At 46.0% G+C, this 18601-nt stretch overlaps 1 protein-coding gene and 1 pseudogene across 2 annotated transcripts; both read right to left on the bottom strand.

The window, feature by feature from the left end:
- Positions 1-14998: 14998 nt before the first annotated feature.
- LOC308152203 (gastrotropin-like) lies at positions 14999-15995 on the bottom strand (the record flags this gene model as incomplete). Its single annotated transcript, XM_080525126.1, has 4 exons — positions 14999-15058; positions 15250-15339; positions 15638-15798; positions 15929-15995. 4 exons carry the CDS (start codon positions 15993-15995, stop codon positions 14999-15001), a joined length of 378 nt encoding a protein of 125 aa, XP_080381252.1.
- A 1184-nt stretch (positions 15996-17179) lies between these two features.
- On the bottom strand, positions 17180-17598 carry LOC308153799 (gastrotropin-like; annotated as a pseudogene). The gene is made up of 2 exons: positions 17532-17598; positions 17180-17326 (listed from the first exon to the last, which is right to left on the bottom strand). The product of its transcript is annotated as a gastrotropin-like (transcript).
- Between the last annotated feature and the right edge of the window lie 1003 nt (positions 17599-18601).

Raw genomic sequence — 18601 nt, forward strand, 5'->3', positions numbered from 1 at the left:
AATATGAGCAAACTAATGTACAAGTACAAACATAGGAAAAGAGCTGGTGATATTATCTGACGAAGCATGACTTATTATTATTATATATTATGTTGTTATATTATCTGACTAAGCATCACTTTCCATTATAATATATAATATTATATTATTATATTATCTGACTAAGCTAAGACCTTTATGAGCCTTGATGTTGTGTTTCTGTGCCTTCCCTTCCAAACTCCACATGGTTGGAGGGAAAATCATGGTTGAATTCCATCTCTTCCTTTTCACTGCTGAGATCTGCAGGGACAAGCTTGTCATGGTGAGAGAGAGAGAGACAGACAGACAGACAGACAGATACTCCCTCTACAGCTCTGAAATATAAACATTGTGTTATATCTTCCCTTTCATGAACTCCAGCACTGCACAGCCCCGGGAGAGAAGGGTGTGACCTTTAAGAGTCAGCAGGAGGATCTACCATCATGCATCATGTCAATGCACATATCCTTCCCTAGAGAGCTGAGTAAAGTAATATTGGAAACGGTGTTCCCTCTACCTTAAAATGTCCCTATAATAATTGACTTCACCTCCCCTCTAGAGTCTGGATCAACAAGGCCACGAGGTCTGCACAGAGAATTGTCACACACAGAGAAACAATGGAGGCTATGGAGGTGATGAGGAACAAGGAGCAGCTGAACCAAACTGATTGCCAGAACGCCTGAGAAGGATGGAGTTAGGTAGAGGGACGAAAACACAACAGAACACATGACGCAACCAAAACATTTGTAACCAGCACATTTCCAGCAAATAGAGCAAACAGGCCTCAATACAGTGTGGATCCAGTTTAGCAGAGGCATTCTCAGATTGGCAGCATCATTAACCTCCTTGCCCTTCAAAATAAACATGTTACAGTGTCATTTACAGTGTTGAATTAAGAGTTCATCAGTCAGAATCAACAGTTTGGACCCTTATCAAAGATGAATATATCCCTTGAAATGTCTTCTGGTACTGTATATATTCAACCCACACAACGTGTGTGGTATCCAATGGCATATATAAATGAATTACCTTAATTTGAACAAAGTCTACTAGCTGATCAACTTGATAGAAGTCTGCACATTTTCAGCAAAGAGAGCCAGTGATTCCCCCATCACCTAGCCACTTCAAGTTATAGAGGCCTACAGTTATATTATACAATAGGGTTATGGATAGGGTAATTTAGCACTCAGCATGTCCATAGCAACACATAGCTCACACAGTATATTTGACATACAGTATGAGGATGTTTTATATGATGTAATATAATACATTAAATTATAAATGCAAAGAGAAAGATTGAGCGTGGGTAACAATATTGAGTCACCACATGAATAATAAAGGACTGTAAGTGTTTGTCATACAACCTGAATTCTTCTGAAAAACAGACACAGCCCCACATAAAAACATAATACCAATATCTTAATGTTTTTTAAAAATTATTATTATTATAAATGTAAAAATGCTACTACACCATCATCAACATGTAATGGGACCTTCAATGTCATACCCATTAAAAGGTATGAATTTACATCATGATAAACGTGGATCACATAGGGCCGAGTTATTGTTTGCTTGATTGTTTGTAATTGATCACAGTGGTAGCTGCTAACACACAGACACAAATATTTAGCTCTGTGGTGCTCATATAATTGTATGTAACGGTGCTAACAGAGGAACATTAGATCCACAGGCTGATTATATTCATAGTCACAGCGCCATCTCTTGGGCTTTTGAGAAACTGCAGGGCAAAGGGAATATGGACATGTGAAAGTTTTGCTGAGAGGTCTGTAAGTTCTTTAAATAATTTGAGTGGGCTGCTCTTCATATCTGAATTTTCCTGCTGAAAAGTGACCTTGGTTACTCATATTACCTAGAAATCGCACATTTTTATCGTAGTGACATTTTTATCGTAGTGACAGAATTAGTCTCTTAACTCAGACACAGACACACATTTTCTTGTAAATAATAATGTAACCGATCCTGTTTGAAATGTTGTAGATGTTTGTCTGAACCTGTCTGATCTCTTCTGCAGCAGCCACTGATAACAGAGGGGTTCTCTCACTACATTTACATTTTTGGCATTTAGCAGACGCCTTATTCCAAAGCGACTTACAATCAATACATTTGAATACTAAGCATGTGAATCAGCAATCCACCATTCGTTGCGGGAAGAGTAATCTAGCTCAGGCCCGGGGCCACCTTCTCCCTATCGTCTTCTACTAAAACTTCATTTTTTTTCTTTCTTTTTTTTTCTGGAGAAACTGAGAAACAGTATGAATGAATGAATGAATAAATGGACTTTATTGTCATTGCTACAGTACAGGTACCAAACAACGAAATTTAGGAGGGGTGGCTCCCCTGGTGTTAGGAAAGGGAAAAAAAAAAAACTTTTAGAAAACAAAATCACAAGGTAAGGAGCTGGTTTACATAAATAAAGGCTATGTACACAATCCACTGTACTATACTGTACAGATAGTCAACTAGGGTTGTCATATTGCACAATAGTATTTTTTCACGTTATTTAAAGTGTCACAGTTTGCAGGCTTGAAATGTACATGTTTGTGCCTCAGCACTACACCTGATTTTTTCAGTCCAGCAGCTGCCATACAATCCGTCCAGACTGTCCAGGGCCCAGAACTTAGGTCTTTGCTGTGTTCAGGGCCTGGACGGCCCTGTGGTAGAAGCAGTTCTTCAGTCTGTTTGTCTTAGCGGCCAGGGTCCTGAACCTCCTTTTCGAGGGCAGCCTGGTAAAGTGTACGTGCCCAGGGTGGGTCGGGTCCCTGGAGATCTTTGAGGCCTTCCTGAGACAGCGTGTGTTGTACAGCTCTTCCAGAGAGGGGAGGGGGGCGCCGGTGATCTTCTGTGCTGTTCTCACTACTCTCTGTAGCGCATTTCTCTCCGCTGTTGTGCAGCTGGAGAACCAGTTGCAGATGCCGTAGGTGAGGATGCTCTCCACTGCGCCGCGGTAGAAGGCCACCAGTATCTCCTGCTTGTTGTGTTCCTTCCTGAGGCATCTCAGGCAGGGCTCTACAGTGCGACCATTTCACTCGCATTTGCGACTAAAAATACATCTGTGCGACTAGAGAAATAAATTCACGAGCACACGTGCGAGTACAGATTATTATTTTATTTTATTTTTTTAATTCTAAAAATAAATCTGCGCGAACCGTGTGGCCACATTTTAAGCCGTCAGCCAGCCCGCTACGACCACGGGAAGTCATGTTAAAAGTGAAGTTACTTCTGTTAAACTGGCGCTAAGCTAACATCGCTAATCGCTAACTCCCTTTTGGGCCTTAAAGAGACAAGCGCCCTTTTCTCATCTCAAGCTTCATTAGCTTCATTAGCTCACCACATCTACAGATTTGGTCCCACACACTCCAGATTTGAACCCAAGGTTACAACCAGGGTTAACTACCCAGGGTAGAAAGTAGAAAGCTCTCAGACCTTCAGAACCCATTGAAAGTAGTGGAGGTACTCCAGAAGTCCAAATGCATCTCTAATCCTAGGAAACCCTAGGAAGCAAGTTGCCTAATGGCATGAAAATGCAACATGTTGTACTTGAGTGTGGCAGAGAGGTGGGACCCCCGGGGATGGTGGTGTGCTAACAGCTAGCCGCCGCAGAGGCACCGTGCTGGGCTGGCCACCTCCACATGTCACCACCCCGGGCAGCATGGGGCTGGGGACTGGTCATCTGGATGTGGGGTAGTTTAATACCCCTAGATGTGGAGTTGTCTGGCCACCGTGTGTGACTGATGTAGCCTGACCCAGCAGCAGGGAGGTGGGCAGCATGGAGACAGACCTCTGCATGGCCTGGCTGGGCTGCTAGCTGACAGACCTAGCCCTAAAGCCTGGCTGGGCTGCTAGCTGCTAGCTGACAGGCATGACATGGATGAATGAATGAACATGCTGCTAACCAGGAGAACTTGACACAGCTAGTTACCATAATACAATGCCATCAACTCTGCGTCTAGTAGGGCTGTAGGCATGGGCCAATGTGTGATTTTGGTGCAAAAATTGCAAAATCACTAATAAAAATGTGTTATAATTACATTTTTCACTGTGCTCCTAAATTTCTTTGTGTGCCCCTAACATTTTTCATTTAGGAGCACATGTGCTCCTAGTGAAAAAGGTTAGCGTAGAGCCCTGTCAGGGTGTATAGCCGCTGTTGTGCCCTCTTGATGGTGCCTTTTGTGTTGTCCTTCCAGGTCAGGTCATCCCGCATGTGATGTCCCAGGAATTGGAGGGTTGAGACTCTCTCCACGCTCTCTCCGTCGATGAGCAGGGGCTGGATCTCGGACTTTTTCCTCCTGAAGTCTACGATGAATTCCTGGGTCTTTGACTTGTTCAGCAGCAGGTTGTTAACCTTGCACAGCTTGCTCAGTTGCTCTACCTCATCCCTGTACGCCGCCTCGTCCCCCCCCCGAGATACATCCCACCACGGTGGTGTCGTCTGCAAACTTTACGATGTAGTTGCTGGGGTGGACGGGGGTGAAGTCGTAGGTGTAGAGGTTGTAGAGGATGGGGCTTAGCACGCAGCCCTGGGGGGACCCAGTGCTGAGGCTGAGGGCTGTGGAGGTGTGGGGGCCCACCCGCACCCTCTGGGGGCGGTCGGTCAGGAAGTCCTTGATCCACGCACATATAGAGTGTGATAGACCCAGGTCTAGTAGTTTGGTCACTAGCCTGTCTGGAAGGATGGTGTTGAAGGCGGAGCTGAAGTCCACGAAGAGCAGTCTCGCGTTGCTGTTTCCCCTCTCCAGGTGGGATAGAGTGGCGTGGAGAGTCGTCGCGATGGCGTCCTCTGTGGACCTGTGGGCTCTGTAGGCGAACTGGTATGGATCCAGGTTGGGCGGGAGGCGTGTGAGTATGTGGGCCCGGACTAGTTTCTCGAAGCACTTCATGATGATTGGTGTGAGTGCCACCGGGTGGTAGTCGTTTAGGCAGCTCACCGTGCTTTTCTTCGGGACTGGGATGATAGTTGAGGTTTTCAGGCAGGGTGGGACGGTGGCCTGGGACAGGGACTGGTTAAAGATGTTGGTGAAAACCCCGGCCAGCTGGTCGGCGCAGTCTCTCAGCACCCGTCCCAGGACGCCATCCGGCCCGAGGCTTTCCTGGGGTCCACCGCCTTCAGTACGCGTCTCACTTCATGCTCTGTGAGGGTGAGGCTGCTGAGAGCTGGAGAGAGTGGTGTTTGTGTTGCGGTTACCTCCGTTCGCCCCTCGTCGAACCGGGCGTAGAAGGTGTTCAGCTTTTCCGCCAGCAGGGGGTCGTCCTCTGCGGCTGTGAGCCTGTTGGCTCTGAAGTTTGTCATCTGCTGAACCCCCTGCCACATCCGCCTGGAGTCGTTGCTCAGGAGGCATTCCTCAATCTTCTCTCTGTGCTCTGCCTTGGCCGCTTTGATTCCACACTTTAGGTTGGCCCTGGTGGAGCTGTACAGCGGTGTGCTCTTCCCTGCGAAGAAGGCGTTGTCCCTCTCGTTGATCAGTTTTTGGACCTTCCCAGTCATCCATGGCTTCGTGTTGGGGTAGACCCGGACCCGTTTGTCCACGGTGACTGAGTTGGTGCAGTTCACTATGTGGTTCAGAACCGACGACGTGTACTGTTCCAGGTCCTCATGCTCATATTCCTGCCATAGGGTGTCATTTAGGCAGATCTGCAGTGGAGCGGACCCTTCTGGCCAGGTTCTGACAGTCTTAGTGGTGATGAGAGCACTTTTCCCCATGGTAGTGTATGCAGGAATCAGGAGGATTGACACATGGTCAGACATGCCTAGATGAGCTAGCGGACTAGCCTTGTAAGCACGTTTGATGTTGGTGTATACCTTGTCCAGTGTTTTTTCTCCTCTCGTTGCACATTTCACATGCTGATAGAACTTGGGTAGTACTGCCTTCAGGTCGACATGATTGAAATCCCCCGCTATGATGTGAATAGCCTGTGGATCAGTGCTTTGTTGGCCACTGATGACTTCATATAGTCGCACCAATGCTAGGCTGCTGTCTGCGCTAGGCGCTATGTACACACATGTTATTAGCACCGCGTTAAACTCCCTCGGGAGGTATGTGGGTCGGCATTTAACAGTCAAGTATTCCAGGTCTGGGGAGCAGTGGCTACTGACAGTTTTCGTGTTTAAGCACCAGCTATCCTTCGTCGATATTATGATCCCATCTCCTCTTGACTTGCCGCTAAGCTCCGTTCGGTCAGCGCGATGTAAGGTCCTTCCCTCTAAGCTAACAGTTGAGTCCACAATAGTGTTATTTAGCCAGGTTTCGGTCAGAATAATCACACAGCTATCCCCCACGATGTTGTTTTTGGCAACCTGTAGTCTCAGTTCATCCATCTTGTTCGTCAGGGACCTGACGTTGGAGAGGAAAATACTTGGCAAAGCAGGTTTGTCTGGGCTACGTCTTAATCTTGCTAGCAGGCCTCCCCGGCGGCCCCGTCGTTTCCTACGGTCTCGCCGCCGGCGTTTACGCCTCAGGGAGGGAACTGAGTACCAAGGTTCTCCCGGTAGACGGGCGATCTCTTTGTGTATCCTGTTTTGCTCCAGAAACTCCGCTGTAACTATCTTGTCGTTTTGCGTGCCGACTTCTAATAAGTCGAGCCTGCTGTAGGTACTATTTACACAACTGTTCCCTATAAGTACTAAAATAAAAGTGTACATACAAATGTACTTAAAAACACAAAGAAACACCAGTGTGGAAGCCACTTCAGCTGCAGCGTCTAAGCGCGCGGCCATCTTGGACATAGTACAAGGGGGGCAATAGAAGTTCTTAGGGACACAGTACAGGGGAAAGCGGGTGTCTTTAGGAGACGTAGTGGTGAGGGTCAGAAGATGTCTCAGGAGGAGCAGTTAAGATGTAACCTGAAGAGATGGGTCTTCAGTCTACGACGGAAGATGGGTAGTGACTCAGCCGTTCTGACGGCCGTGGGGAGCTCATTCCACCAGCAGGGAGCCAGTGTTGTGAAGAGACGTGATCGGGCAGCCCGACTGCTGTGTAGAGGAGGTGGGGCCAGTCGGCCAGCCGAGGTGGAGGAGCGGAGTGAGCGGGCAGGGGTTTGGGGGGTTACCATTTCCTTCAGGTAGGCAGAGGCTGTCCCTTTAGCTGCCTGGTATGCAAGCACCAGGGTCTTGAATCTGATGCGAGCTGCTATCGGGAGCCAGTGCAGGGTGCGAAGGAGAGGGGTGACATGCGAGTATTTGGGGAGGTTGAATACCAGCCGGGCAGCAGCATTCTGGATGAGCTGCAGAGGTCTAATGGCTGAAGCGGGGAGCCCAGCCAGGAGTACATTGCAGTAATCCAGGCGGGAGATGACCAGTGCCTGGGTCAAGAGTTGCGCTGCCTCTCTGGTAAGGAATGGTCGTATCCTTCTGATGTTGTAGAGGAAGAATCTGCAGGAGCGAGCCGTTGCTGCAATGTTCTCCGCACAGGATAGTCGGTTATCCAGGATCACTCCAAGGTTCTTGGCTGTCAGGGAGGGGGTTACAGTAGAGTTCTCCACTGTGATGGAGAAGTCTTGGAGAGGGCAGGCTTTCCCGGGGATGAAGAGGAGCTCGGTCTTGTTAAGATTGAGCTTGAGATGGTGGTTAGCCATCCAAGTTGAAATGTCAGCGAGACATGCTGAGATACGGGTTGACACGTGTACATCAGACGGGGGGAAGGACAGGAAGAGTTGAGTGTCGTCTGCGTAGCTGTGGTAGGAGAGCCCATGTGAAGAGATTACCGAGCCAAGAGACTTGGTGTAGAGGGAGAAAAGTAGGGGCCCTAGGACAGAACCCTGGGACTGGGGTACTCCAGTGGAGAGGGTTCGTGGAGAAGATAGCGATTCTCTCCAGGTCACCTGGTAGGAGCGGCCCGCCAGGTAGGAAGAAAACCAGGAGTGTGCGGTGCCAGAGATGCCCAGGTCTGAGAGGATGGAGAGAAGGATCTGGTGATTGACTGTGTCGAAGGCAGCCGACAGGTCAAGGAGAATGAGAACAGAGGAGAGGGAGGAAGCTTGGGCAGAGTGGAGGGCTTCCGTGACAGCAAGGAGCGCAGTCTCAGTGGAATGCCCAGCCTTGAAGCCGGATTGGTGGGGGTCTAAGTGATCCATCTTCCAGAGATAGTCAGTCAGTTGTTTGGATGCCGCGCGTTCAAGGGTTTTGGAAGGGAAGGAGAGAAGGGATACAGGTCTGTAATTGTGGACAGATGATGGGTCAAGGGTAGGTTTCTTGAGGAGAGGCTTGACTCTGGCTATTTTGAAGGCCGCTGGGACAGATCCTGTGGATAGGGAGGAGTTGATTAGGGTAGTAAGGTAAGGAAGGATGTCGGCGGAAATGGATTGGAGAAGGGGGGAGGGGATGGGATCAAGAGGGCATGTGGTTGCCCGCTTTGATGTGATAAGTGTGAGAGTCTCATCGGGGGAGAGGGGGGAAAAAGATGACAATCCAGAGACTGAGTGTCGAGGAGAGAGTTTGGAAGGGGTGTTAGCATTGTTAGTGGGAGGAGGGAGAGGTGGGGGGGAAAAGGTGCTGCTGATGTCGTCCACCTTTTTTTCAAAGTAGGTGACAAAGTCATCGCTGGACAGGGAGGAAGGAGGAGGGGGAGGAGGTGGATTAAGGAGTGAAGAGAAAGTATAGAACAGTTTTCTAGGATTAGAGGCAGAAGAATGTATTTTGGAATGATAGTAGGATGCTTTAGCAGCTGATGCCGAGGAGGCATAGTTGGCAAGGAGAGAGTGATAGAGGTTAAGGTCATTAGAAAGGCCTGTTTTTCTCCATTTCCTCTCAGCTGCTCTAAGCTCTAGTCTACAAGCATGTAGCGTTTCAGAGAGCCAGGGAGCTCGAGGAGAGGATCGAGCTGGCTTCAAGGTTAGTGGACAGAGGGTGTCGAAGGATGAGGTGAGAGCGGACAGGAGGGTTGAGGATGCCGCATCAGTGGATAGAAGGGAGAAGGATTCGACAGAGGGTAGGGAGGATAGGACAGAAGAAGAGAGGGTGATGGGGGACAGGGTACGTAGGTTACGACGAGAGGGTCTTAAGTGGTTAGAGGCTGAGAGGGAAGAGGAAGTTTTGAGGGGAAGGGAGAAGGATATAAAGTGGTGATCAGAAACTGGAAGAGGGGTAACGGTAAGGTTGGAAGTGTGGGAAGATCTGGTGAAGACAAGGTCGAGCTGATTGCCTGCCTTATGAGTCGGAGGAGAGGGGGACAGGGTAAGGCCGAAGGAGAGGAGAAGGTCAAGTACTCCAGATGAGAGAAGCTTCTCAGATTGGAAATTGAAGTCACCTAGTAGTACGAGCGGAGTGCCATCATCAGGGAAGGAGCTGAGAAGGCCATCCATCTCGCCTAGGAAGTCACCGAGCTGGCCTGGGGGGCGATAGATGACAACAATGTGGAGTTTGACCGGGGAGGAGACAAAAGCAGCATGAAATTCAAAGGAGGATATAGACAAGTGTGCCAGGGGAAGGACAGTATGTGACCACTTGGGCGAGATGAGGAGTCCTGTGCCTCCCCCTCGACCAGAGGGTCTCGGGGAATGAGAAAAGGAGTAGGTGGCAGAGAGGGCTGCCGGTGTAGCTGTGTTTTCTGGTGTGATCCAGGTTTCAGTGAGAGCAAGGAAATTGAGGGCCATAAGAGATGCATAAGCTGAGATAGCGTCAGCTTTCCGGACCGCCGACTGGCAATTCCAGAGACCGCCTGCGGCGATAAAGTCATGGTCAGTAGAAAAAGGTGGGTAGATGAGATTGGAAGGGTTGCGAGGTGGGATGTAGCATCTAGGTGTCCTCCTGAGTGTCAGAAGAACAGGGATAGGGAGAAAGCACATTGTGATAAAAGTCTGTAGAGGGGAAGAGGGCTAAAGAACCAACAGAACTAGGAGTAGCTAAGCGCACTCAGTAGACCGGAGTGACTAGAGAAGACAGCAACACTACAAACAACTAGAAGAGAAGGTACTTAGTACCCTGGCTTCCTCTCAGGCCTTCCTCGATGGACTCCCAGAGATAGACTCCCTTGTCTTGTTGTCACGAGTCTTAGTGTCAGGAGGCTGTCGCTCTCAGACAGGCCAGATATTAATGGAGGCTCAGTAATTGCTGACAACTAGCAGACTTGTAGCCCCTCCCACTAATGCGAACGACTGACAGGTGTTCTCACTAGTCGCATGTATGAGCCAAATGGCCCCTGGTCTATTCAATATATAGAGGACAGAAGGCTCCTCCTACTTGCAGATTAGCACCTACTTGGGTCAGAACTAGTGGTTTCACTAGAGTTATTCTGACAGGCTTTGTCTTTTAAAATAGACAGTTACAACACTATCACTTAATAAACAATTAAAAACTTTAAACTATTAAACTTAATAAACAACACCGGTATCCACTATTAGTAGTCCAGGAGGTAGAGGTTAGTAGAGGTTAGTAGAGGTTAGTGGAGGTTAGTAGAGGTTAGTAGAGGTTAGTAGAGGTTAGTAGAGGTTAGTAGAGGTTAGTGGAGGTTAGTGGAGGTTAGTGGAGGTTAGTGGAGGTTAGTGGAGGTTAGTGGAGGTTTGTGGAGGGATATAGCAGGTTGTCCTACATTTGCCCAGAAGCAGTTTCCGTATACTGGGGCTGTGTGTAAATAACCTCCTATGCATCCAGATATTTTCCTTTATTCATCCACGTTAATGAGATAAAAATATATATTTTGTTTAGATAGAGAGGTAGCCCAAGACAGCAGCAGCGGGGGAGAATTATGTTTCAGTACAAATCACAGCGTAGACACATACATTAAACAGTACCATAAATAAAGATGCAGAAAATCGTAAAATGAGATATGGGAATATTTATTTTCATTTTCAATCGCATATGAAGCAGCAGCAGCATGTGCTAAAACAATACTGAGGAGGTTGAGACGTCCTCGTCCTCTCTGGGAGTCTCTTTCTCTTCTTTCTTTCTCTCTCTTATCTCCTCTGTCTCTTGGCTGAGGTCTCCTCTGAGTCTGAGTCTGAGTCTGAGGAACAGCTGCCGGCGTCGTCCCTGGTCCTCTTACCTCTACCGCTGGGCCTGGGTGCCGCCGTCACAGGGGCCCTGGCCACCCTCACAGGGGCCGACACGTGTGGGAGGGGAGTCGTCTGGGGCCTCACGGTGTCTCCTCCTTCTAATAATAATAATAATACATTTTATTTATAAAAGCACTTTACATAGGACATCTCAGAGTGCTACAATTAAACACAGGAAGATAAAGCAATAAACATTTTCAATTAAAAGGCTAAAAAAAGGCTTTATTAAAAAGGTGGGTTTTAAGGCCTCGTTTAAAAGCATGGAGAGGACAGCAGACCTACCAGTAGGGAGACCAGCAGAGTGTCCACTAGAGAGACCAGCAGAGTGTCCAGGAGGGAGACCAGCAGAGTGTCCAGAAGGGAGACCAGCAAAGTGTCCAATAATGACACCAGCAGAGTGTCCAGAAGGGAGACCAGCAGAGTGTCCAGTAGACAGGCCAGCACAGTGTCCACTAGGGAGACCAGCAGAGTGTCCAGTAATGAGACCAGCAGAGTGTCCAGTAGACAGGCCAGCAGAGTGTCCAGTAGGGAGACCAGCGGGACAACAAGCAGCAGGGCGACACAGGCCCAACAGTCTGGCCCGTATGCTTCCATCAGGATCGTCCTCGTCTTCGGACAAGTCGTCGCCAGAGGAGAAGGGGGCGTAGCGAGGGTAGGGAGAGGGAGGGCGTGGAGGAGGGGCCCGAGGACGGGCGCGGCCGGGGCGTCCAGGGGCATCGCCCTTCCCTTCCTCTTCCTCGGAGTCATCGGAGGAGGAGGAGGAGGAGGAGGAGGGGACGTAGCGAGGGTAGGGAGAGGGAGGGCGTGGGAGGGCCCAGGAGTCGTCAGAGTCCGAGTCGTCAGAGTCCGAGTCGTCAGAGTCCGAGTCGTCAGAGTCCGAGTCGTCATCGGACGCACAGGAGGAGCAGCTGCCCTCCTCCTCCTCCTCTTCGTCACCTCTGGTGCTGACGGCGACAGGGGAGACGTAGTCATCAACGTAGTCGTCGTCGTCGTCAGGGGCGCTGTGCTCGCCGTCGCTGTCCAGGGCGGCGTGGCGTGCTGAGCCCAGCAGCATCAGGGGGGTCGCGATGCCTCGAGGGCGTCCAGCCCACGGCCTGAGGCCTGGAGGGCGTCTAGCCCGTACACCAGACACCGCCAAAGGAGTGTGTCGTCGTGTTTGTCTGCGGGCTGCTGGGACAAAATAGGACAACATTATAGTTATATAATGTAGCTAATATATATAATATAATATAATAGCACTTCCTAACTAGGCATACATACGTACATTTTACAGTTCTTCTATCTAACCTCCCTTGGGACATAAAAGTACTTGTAACCGATTCAAACATTCATTAAGATGCCTTTTTTTCTTTCTATCTATCTTGGCCAGGGACCACAGATGAAAATGAGCCTCCTGGCTAAATCTGGCATATGTACACTTGTTGTTAATAATAATAATATCTTAGATGTATATAGCGCCTTTCTCAGACCTAATGATGCTTAATTGATATGCATTGTCCTTTCTTAAATAAACTGAAATTGAAATTGAAATTCTGTACAAAAGAAGAGATTTGGTGAGGCTGCATCCTCATGTTATGCACCCAGATTGTGGAATGCACAGCCAGTTTACATTAGGGATGCAACCTCAGCACATATGTTCAAGTCAAGACTAAAAATGCATCTTTTTAATATTCATAAATAATGAAATTATGATTATATAATGATTAAAGTACTTTGAGCTGCAACGTTTGCAGGAAAAGTGCTATACAAATAAAGATTATTATTATTATTATTATTATTATTATAAAAGTACTTGTAACAGACTCAAACATTGATTATTTCACTGCTGATAGATGTTTGTTATCTGTAACTATGAAAATGAGAAGAGAATAGAAGACTTACCAAGGCCATGGGCCAGCCGGTTACTATTGATAGAAGACATTGTAGTGAAGGAAACATCAAAAGTATTACTAGTTGTGTTCTTGTTCTCTCAGCTATGCTATACGTAAGATAGGCACAGTTGTGTGTGAAGCTCTCACAGGTGTGACTGGTCTTCAGTGTTCTGGGTTCTAGAACGTTGGTGATGGTTTCCGTGACAATCAGAGTTGGATGTTCTTAGGTGAGTGTGTGACATCACAAACAGGACAGAATGGCCATACAATTCAGTGATATTTATAGAATATACTTTATTGTCATTGTACAAGTTGCCTATACAATGAAATTGTAGTGGTTCTTCTGAAGGTGCAAAAACAGAAAACATATTCACATATTCACAAACATATACACATATAACATATCACAAATATTACACACTAGACAATTAAAAAGCGAAAATGCTATAAAACAAGCTAAGAGACAATGAGGTCCGTGGTGTCAAGTGCAAATAAAGACAATCTTAAGAAAATAAAAACAATTATTTATAATTTATAGATCTATTCATATTTATTTATATATTTATATATATACACACAGTATATATATATATATATATATATATATATATATATATATATATAAAAGCAATATCACACGAGAGGGAGTGCTGTTATACAGAATATCAGCACAGCTGTGATTCGGTCGTAGGTACGAGGCCACAGGCCGAGTACCAAAGACAATCAGCATATTATGCCTCCAGGTTGAAAATGACAAGAAGGCTCGGTCCTTACCTATGGCATTAAGGAACTGGAGGTCGTTCTCCTCCTCCACTATCGTCCAGTGAAGCCCATGGTGGTGAGGCGATACAGAGTTGTGAACAGTTGTGCAGTATAAGGTTAAAGCATACAGGTCCTCTTAATGACAGCCTGGACAGCAGCCTGAAGTTTACATGCCCACAACAACATATACATGTGCACAACAGTAACATTTCAAGCAAAACGGTTAGTAATTTCTCAGTTAGTGCATTTCATGCACACACACACACACACACACACACACACACACACACACACACACACACACACACACACACACACACACACACACACACACAGACAATCTTATTGCTCTACTGCCCATTTCTGTTATTGTCTTTTTAAACTATTTTTGCTTCTTTGCAATTATGTTTATTACATTGTTGTTGCTTTTTATTATATTGCTGTCTGTGTCTTTATGTCTTATGCACCAACCACACCAAGTCAATTTCCTGTATGTGCAAATATACTTTGCAAAAAAGAATTCTGATGATTCTGATTCTGATTCTCATTGCTTTCATACAATGACAATAAAGAACAACAATTCTTCAGCATTTCTCCCATTATATTGAATCTCTCCTCCAAACATGTAAACTCTCTTCGACCAATAGTACCAAAACTAACAATCAGTCTGTAATCACAAAGGTGAACGTCGTAATTGTAATATACTATTCCAAGAAATGTGCTCAAAACAATCAAGTAAAACTGAAATATAGATTTATAATAGAAGTAGATCTAACTGCACCTCCTGCCTTCAGATGTACTTTAATAAAGTGGAAAAACAGTTGAAGGTGCCTGAGGTTCCACATTTGATTTGAATAACGTTTTGCATTGTTGCTAGGGTGTGAGACTGATGTATGACATTGTTTTTCTTTTCAGATATTTTGTATGGCAGGCTGCCATTTGTGACACATTCATTCTAGTGTTTTGGTCCGCATGTCGACAACCAATCAAAATGTTCAGACTTTTATTTTGAAACACAGACCAGGAATGACCAGGAATTGTATTTATTCACATGAAGGTATGGTCATATGGACCATTCATTGGACGTTGGATGCAAATGGACAGAGGACAAGAGATGCATGCAGGAGCACACAGCCTCTAAGACTCAGGTTGCTGGACGGACACAATTGGATATTACAGAACATGAATTCATTCACATGAACAGACAGTACCATAGTTCAATAAATTATCTGCATGCTCATGCATTTCTAGACATGCCCAACTTTTATGGACAGCATGTATTTTACAGCTCATTTACAAGGTAGGAACAGAGTTTCTTGCATCAACATGTTGGATGGGAGACTTTAGATCCTTTTGTTAATTCTCTTCATGGTCACACCCTTCTCTCCTGGGGTTGTGCACTTCTAGAGTCCATAGGAGGGAAGAGAGAGTTATGAGTAGTGTTTCTCTATGAGTGTATGTTTGCTCTTCTGTCATAAAGAGCGATGCATGCCATCCAGAACTGGAGAGAAAAATGTCACATCACCCTTATGGAATGAAGGAAGTTATACTGCAGTGGTATGTTCCATTGTAGTGTAGAAAATCACCCTCTTACCATAACAAGCTTGTCCTCATCAAGCTCAGCTGTGAACAAGTACTGGGGGAACTGTATACAGATTCTGCCCCCCTCCATGGTGACGGTGGCCTACGAGGGACACAAAGAGTTTGGCACATGAGAGTCACATTCTCTCTGATAGCCATGGAAGCTAGTTTTAAGTGGTCATTTTGTCTTGACACACTTCAGTTTGAAGTAACATTTTCAAGTGTCAAAATACCGTTACTTCAAATATAATGTAATATGTTCAATGACAGAATTAAATACTGGTCCTATTGAATATATCTAATACTGTATAATGAATCTAGTTGTTTCAATATAGTATGTGACATCATGGCCCTATCTTTTCCACAGCAAACTTCCACTTAGGGAGTGTGGATTCTCTTACCTTGAATTTGGTGTTCATCATGGTCTCCAGCTCACACTCCTGGCCAATGGTGAAGCTGTTTGTCCAGCTCCAGTTGGGGATCTTCTGGGTCCAGGTGAAGTCTTGGTCCTCCTGAACCACCTCTGTCACCACCTTGCAGTCTGTCTTGGCATTGAGGAACCCTAATGTGAAGAGTGAAGGAGGGCAGAGGATGGTTGACTGAGAGGTTTGGGTTTGTGACAATGTTGTCTGCGATACATACATCTACAATTCTGTCCAAACATGTTTCATTGAAACATTGTCGACTTTTACCGATGGCCTCTAGGAACTCCTCATAGTTCTCCTGACTCTCCAGCTCGTACCTCCCAGTGAACGCCATGGTGGTGAGGTCGAGGGCGCGCTGCGAGAGAGTTGACGAGGATGAGGTGAGAGAGGGCAGGAAGAGAAAGACGAGGCTGTGGCATGCTCTCTCTCTTTAAATACACCTCCGTCATCCACCCCCTGAGTGAGTCACTGCCACACCTGCCTTGTCCCCTCCCTCCACACACACACCACTGAGTAGCACAGAAACATACGGTGTCGGTCCTTGAGTGATGATGCAATGAGATGTGAATGAGACATGCAGAGGCTACAAGTTTGTACAAGTTTGTCTGAGACTAGAGCTAGAAGCTCTACATCGAGGTACCATGCGGAGATCAGCTAGCTCCCACCCAATACTGTAACACGCAATGGCAACAATGAATGCCTTCCATTCATGATTTGAGGAAAGGGGACGCGTTGCAATATTCCAACATTGCGAACAAGAGCAGAAAACAAACAAGCAAAATGGCATGTACTATACTGATTTATTGCCATGCAATCAGCTTGTCAGTCAATTGTTGGAATTTGGTATTATTTGCTCTAGGCACAGGGTCAGACATATTCAGCACCTCTGGAGCAATTAGGGGTTAAATGCCTTGCTCAAGGGCACATGCAGGCTCACTCTCGAGGCGGGGATCAAACCAGCAACCTTCTGATTGCTAGCCGGCCTCTCTAATCTCTAGGCTACTGCCGCTATACTGATACATGTCGTGAATCCTCGAAAGGTTGCATTTTTAGATCCTCTTGCTGGAAAGGTCACTGTTGCTTTTGCTCCACTTGCTGTTGAACACTAAGGGGGAGAGAAGGAGAACAGAAAATAGGGATAGGATGTAGCGAGGGTTGTAGTGAATTGCAATGATGGTTTTTAATATAACATTAATTGTTGTCGTGTGAAGCTTTAAACACACGCTCACACACACACACACACACACACACACCTCTCTCTCTCACCGCGATGAGCTTGTCTCTGCTGATCTCAGCTGTGTGCTGATAATTTGGGAATTGTACTCATAATTTGCCCTCGTCAATGGTGATGATGGCCTAACATATTGTGAAAGTCATTTCACAATAGTTGCCACAAACACTTCATAATCAGTTGGCAACACTGCATCAACTTATTTTATGTGCTGTCAGTCATTTAACAGCATTGTTCTGGTTAAACTTTAGAAGCACACAAAAGCCATTGTTTGTGAGGGCGTGAATTCATTCTCTGATCTTGAACTTCTTTGCTGCCTTGGTCTCCTCGTCGATGGTGAACTTGTTGGTCATGGGGGTGGTGGGGTTGATCTGGTTCCAGGTGAAATCGTTGCCGTTCTGAACTACCTCTGTTCCAACCTTCTCTATGGGATCCTATCAGGGATCCCTGGGGTAAAGTTGAGAGTCGGTGTAAGACTTAACTATTGGAAATAAGGGCACATAATAGTCAATATGGGCACAGAATATTCATAAGTCAGAAGAGAAGAAAAATTACCTCAGAACCATTTCAGTCACTGTAACATACGTAGATACACTGCCTTCAGACGATAATGTCAGTCTTGTAACATAGTTGTTTTCAAATGTCCTTGAGAAATTCATCGTTAGTTCTCCTGGTTCTCGATCTCGTATTTCCCAGTAATGGCCATGGTGGAGCAGCAGTGAGGAGATGAAGAGATGAGGTGCTGAGAGGCAGACATGTACAGAGAGGTAGAACTCTGCCTCTTGATATACACCTTCACCACCCACCCACACAAAGGCCCATAAAGACATAATACCATTGGCGCCACACTCCCTGGCAGTGTGCCTTGATGCTGATTAGTGACTGGAAGTTTGTTCACCCTCTATTGAACTGGAACAAAGAGACAAGAAGTCATATAAAAAAGCATTGAATCAGTCCACAATGTCCCTGATGTTAGACCAAATCGGGCTAGAGAACACCACCTTGTTATTGGTACCAATCAGGACAATCCTGTGGGCTACTTTAGAGGAGTTTATTCATTGACTACAACGATTATTTTGGTTGAGAGTAAGTCATACCCACAAGAAAAACACAATTGGCACCAACGTAGATGATTTTAAAACAAGCCATAAACTGCATTGTTCTTAAACTGAGAATTGTGAAATCTTGTAGAACTTTACCAACAGGAGGTAGAGGCCACTAAATGACCCAAATGATGCCACACGGAGGATTGTTTGTAGTGTGTCAGGTGACTAGGGTCCAGTGTTGCCACAGTTACTTTGAAAAAGTATTCTGATTACTGATTACTGATTACTCCTTTAAAAAGTAATCTAGTTACTTTACTGATTACTTGATTTTAAAAGTAACTAAGTTAGATTACTAGTTACTTTTTTAGTTACTATTGGCAGCTGCCTAGGCACCCGACCCCCCCCCCCCCCCCCCCCGCAACATAAAAATGAAAACTGGTTTTGCCAAAATTTTTAACAGTAACTTAAATTACATAATTAAACTTTAAACAATAACTTCAAACAACAAAATAAAGAGTCTTTCTTTGCCTCACCCAACATAAATACTTGTTTTTAAACAATAAAATAAATATAATCTTTATTTAACAGTAACTAGCAAGGAGTGGTTTCACAAAACCTAAAACCTACCCTGACCATTCAGATATGATCCTAATATAATCCTAA

Source organism: Nansenia antarctica, assembly GCF_963989245.1.
Source record: "Nansenia antarctica genome assembly, chromosome: 3".
In the NCBI taxonomy this organism is placed as follows: Eukaryota; Metazoa; Chordata; class Actinopteri; order Argentiniformes; family Microstomatidae; genus Nansenia; species Nansenia antarctica.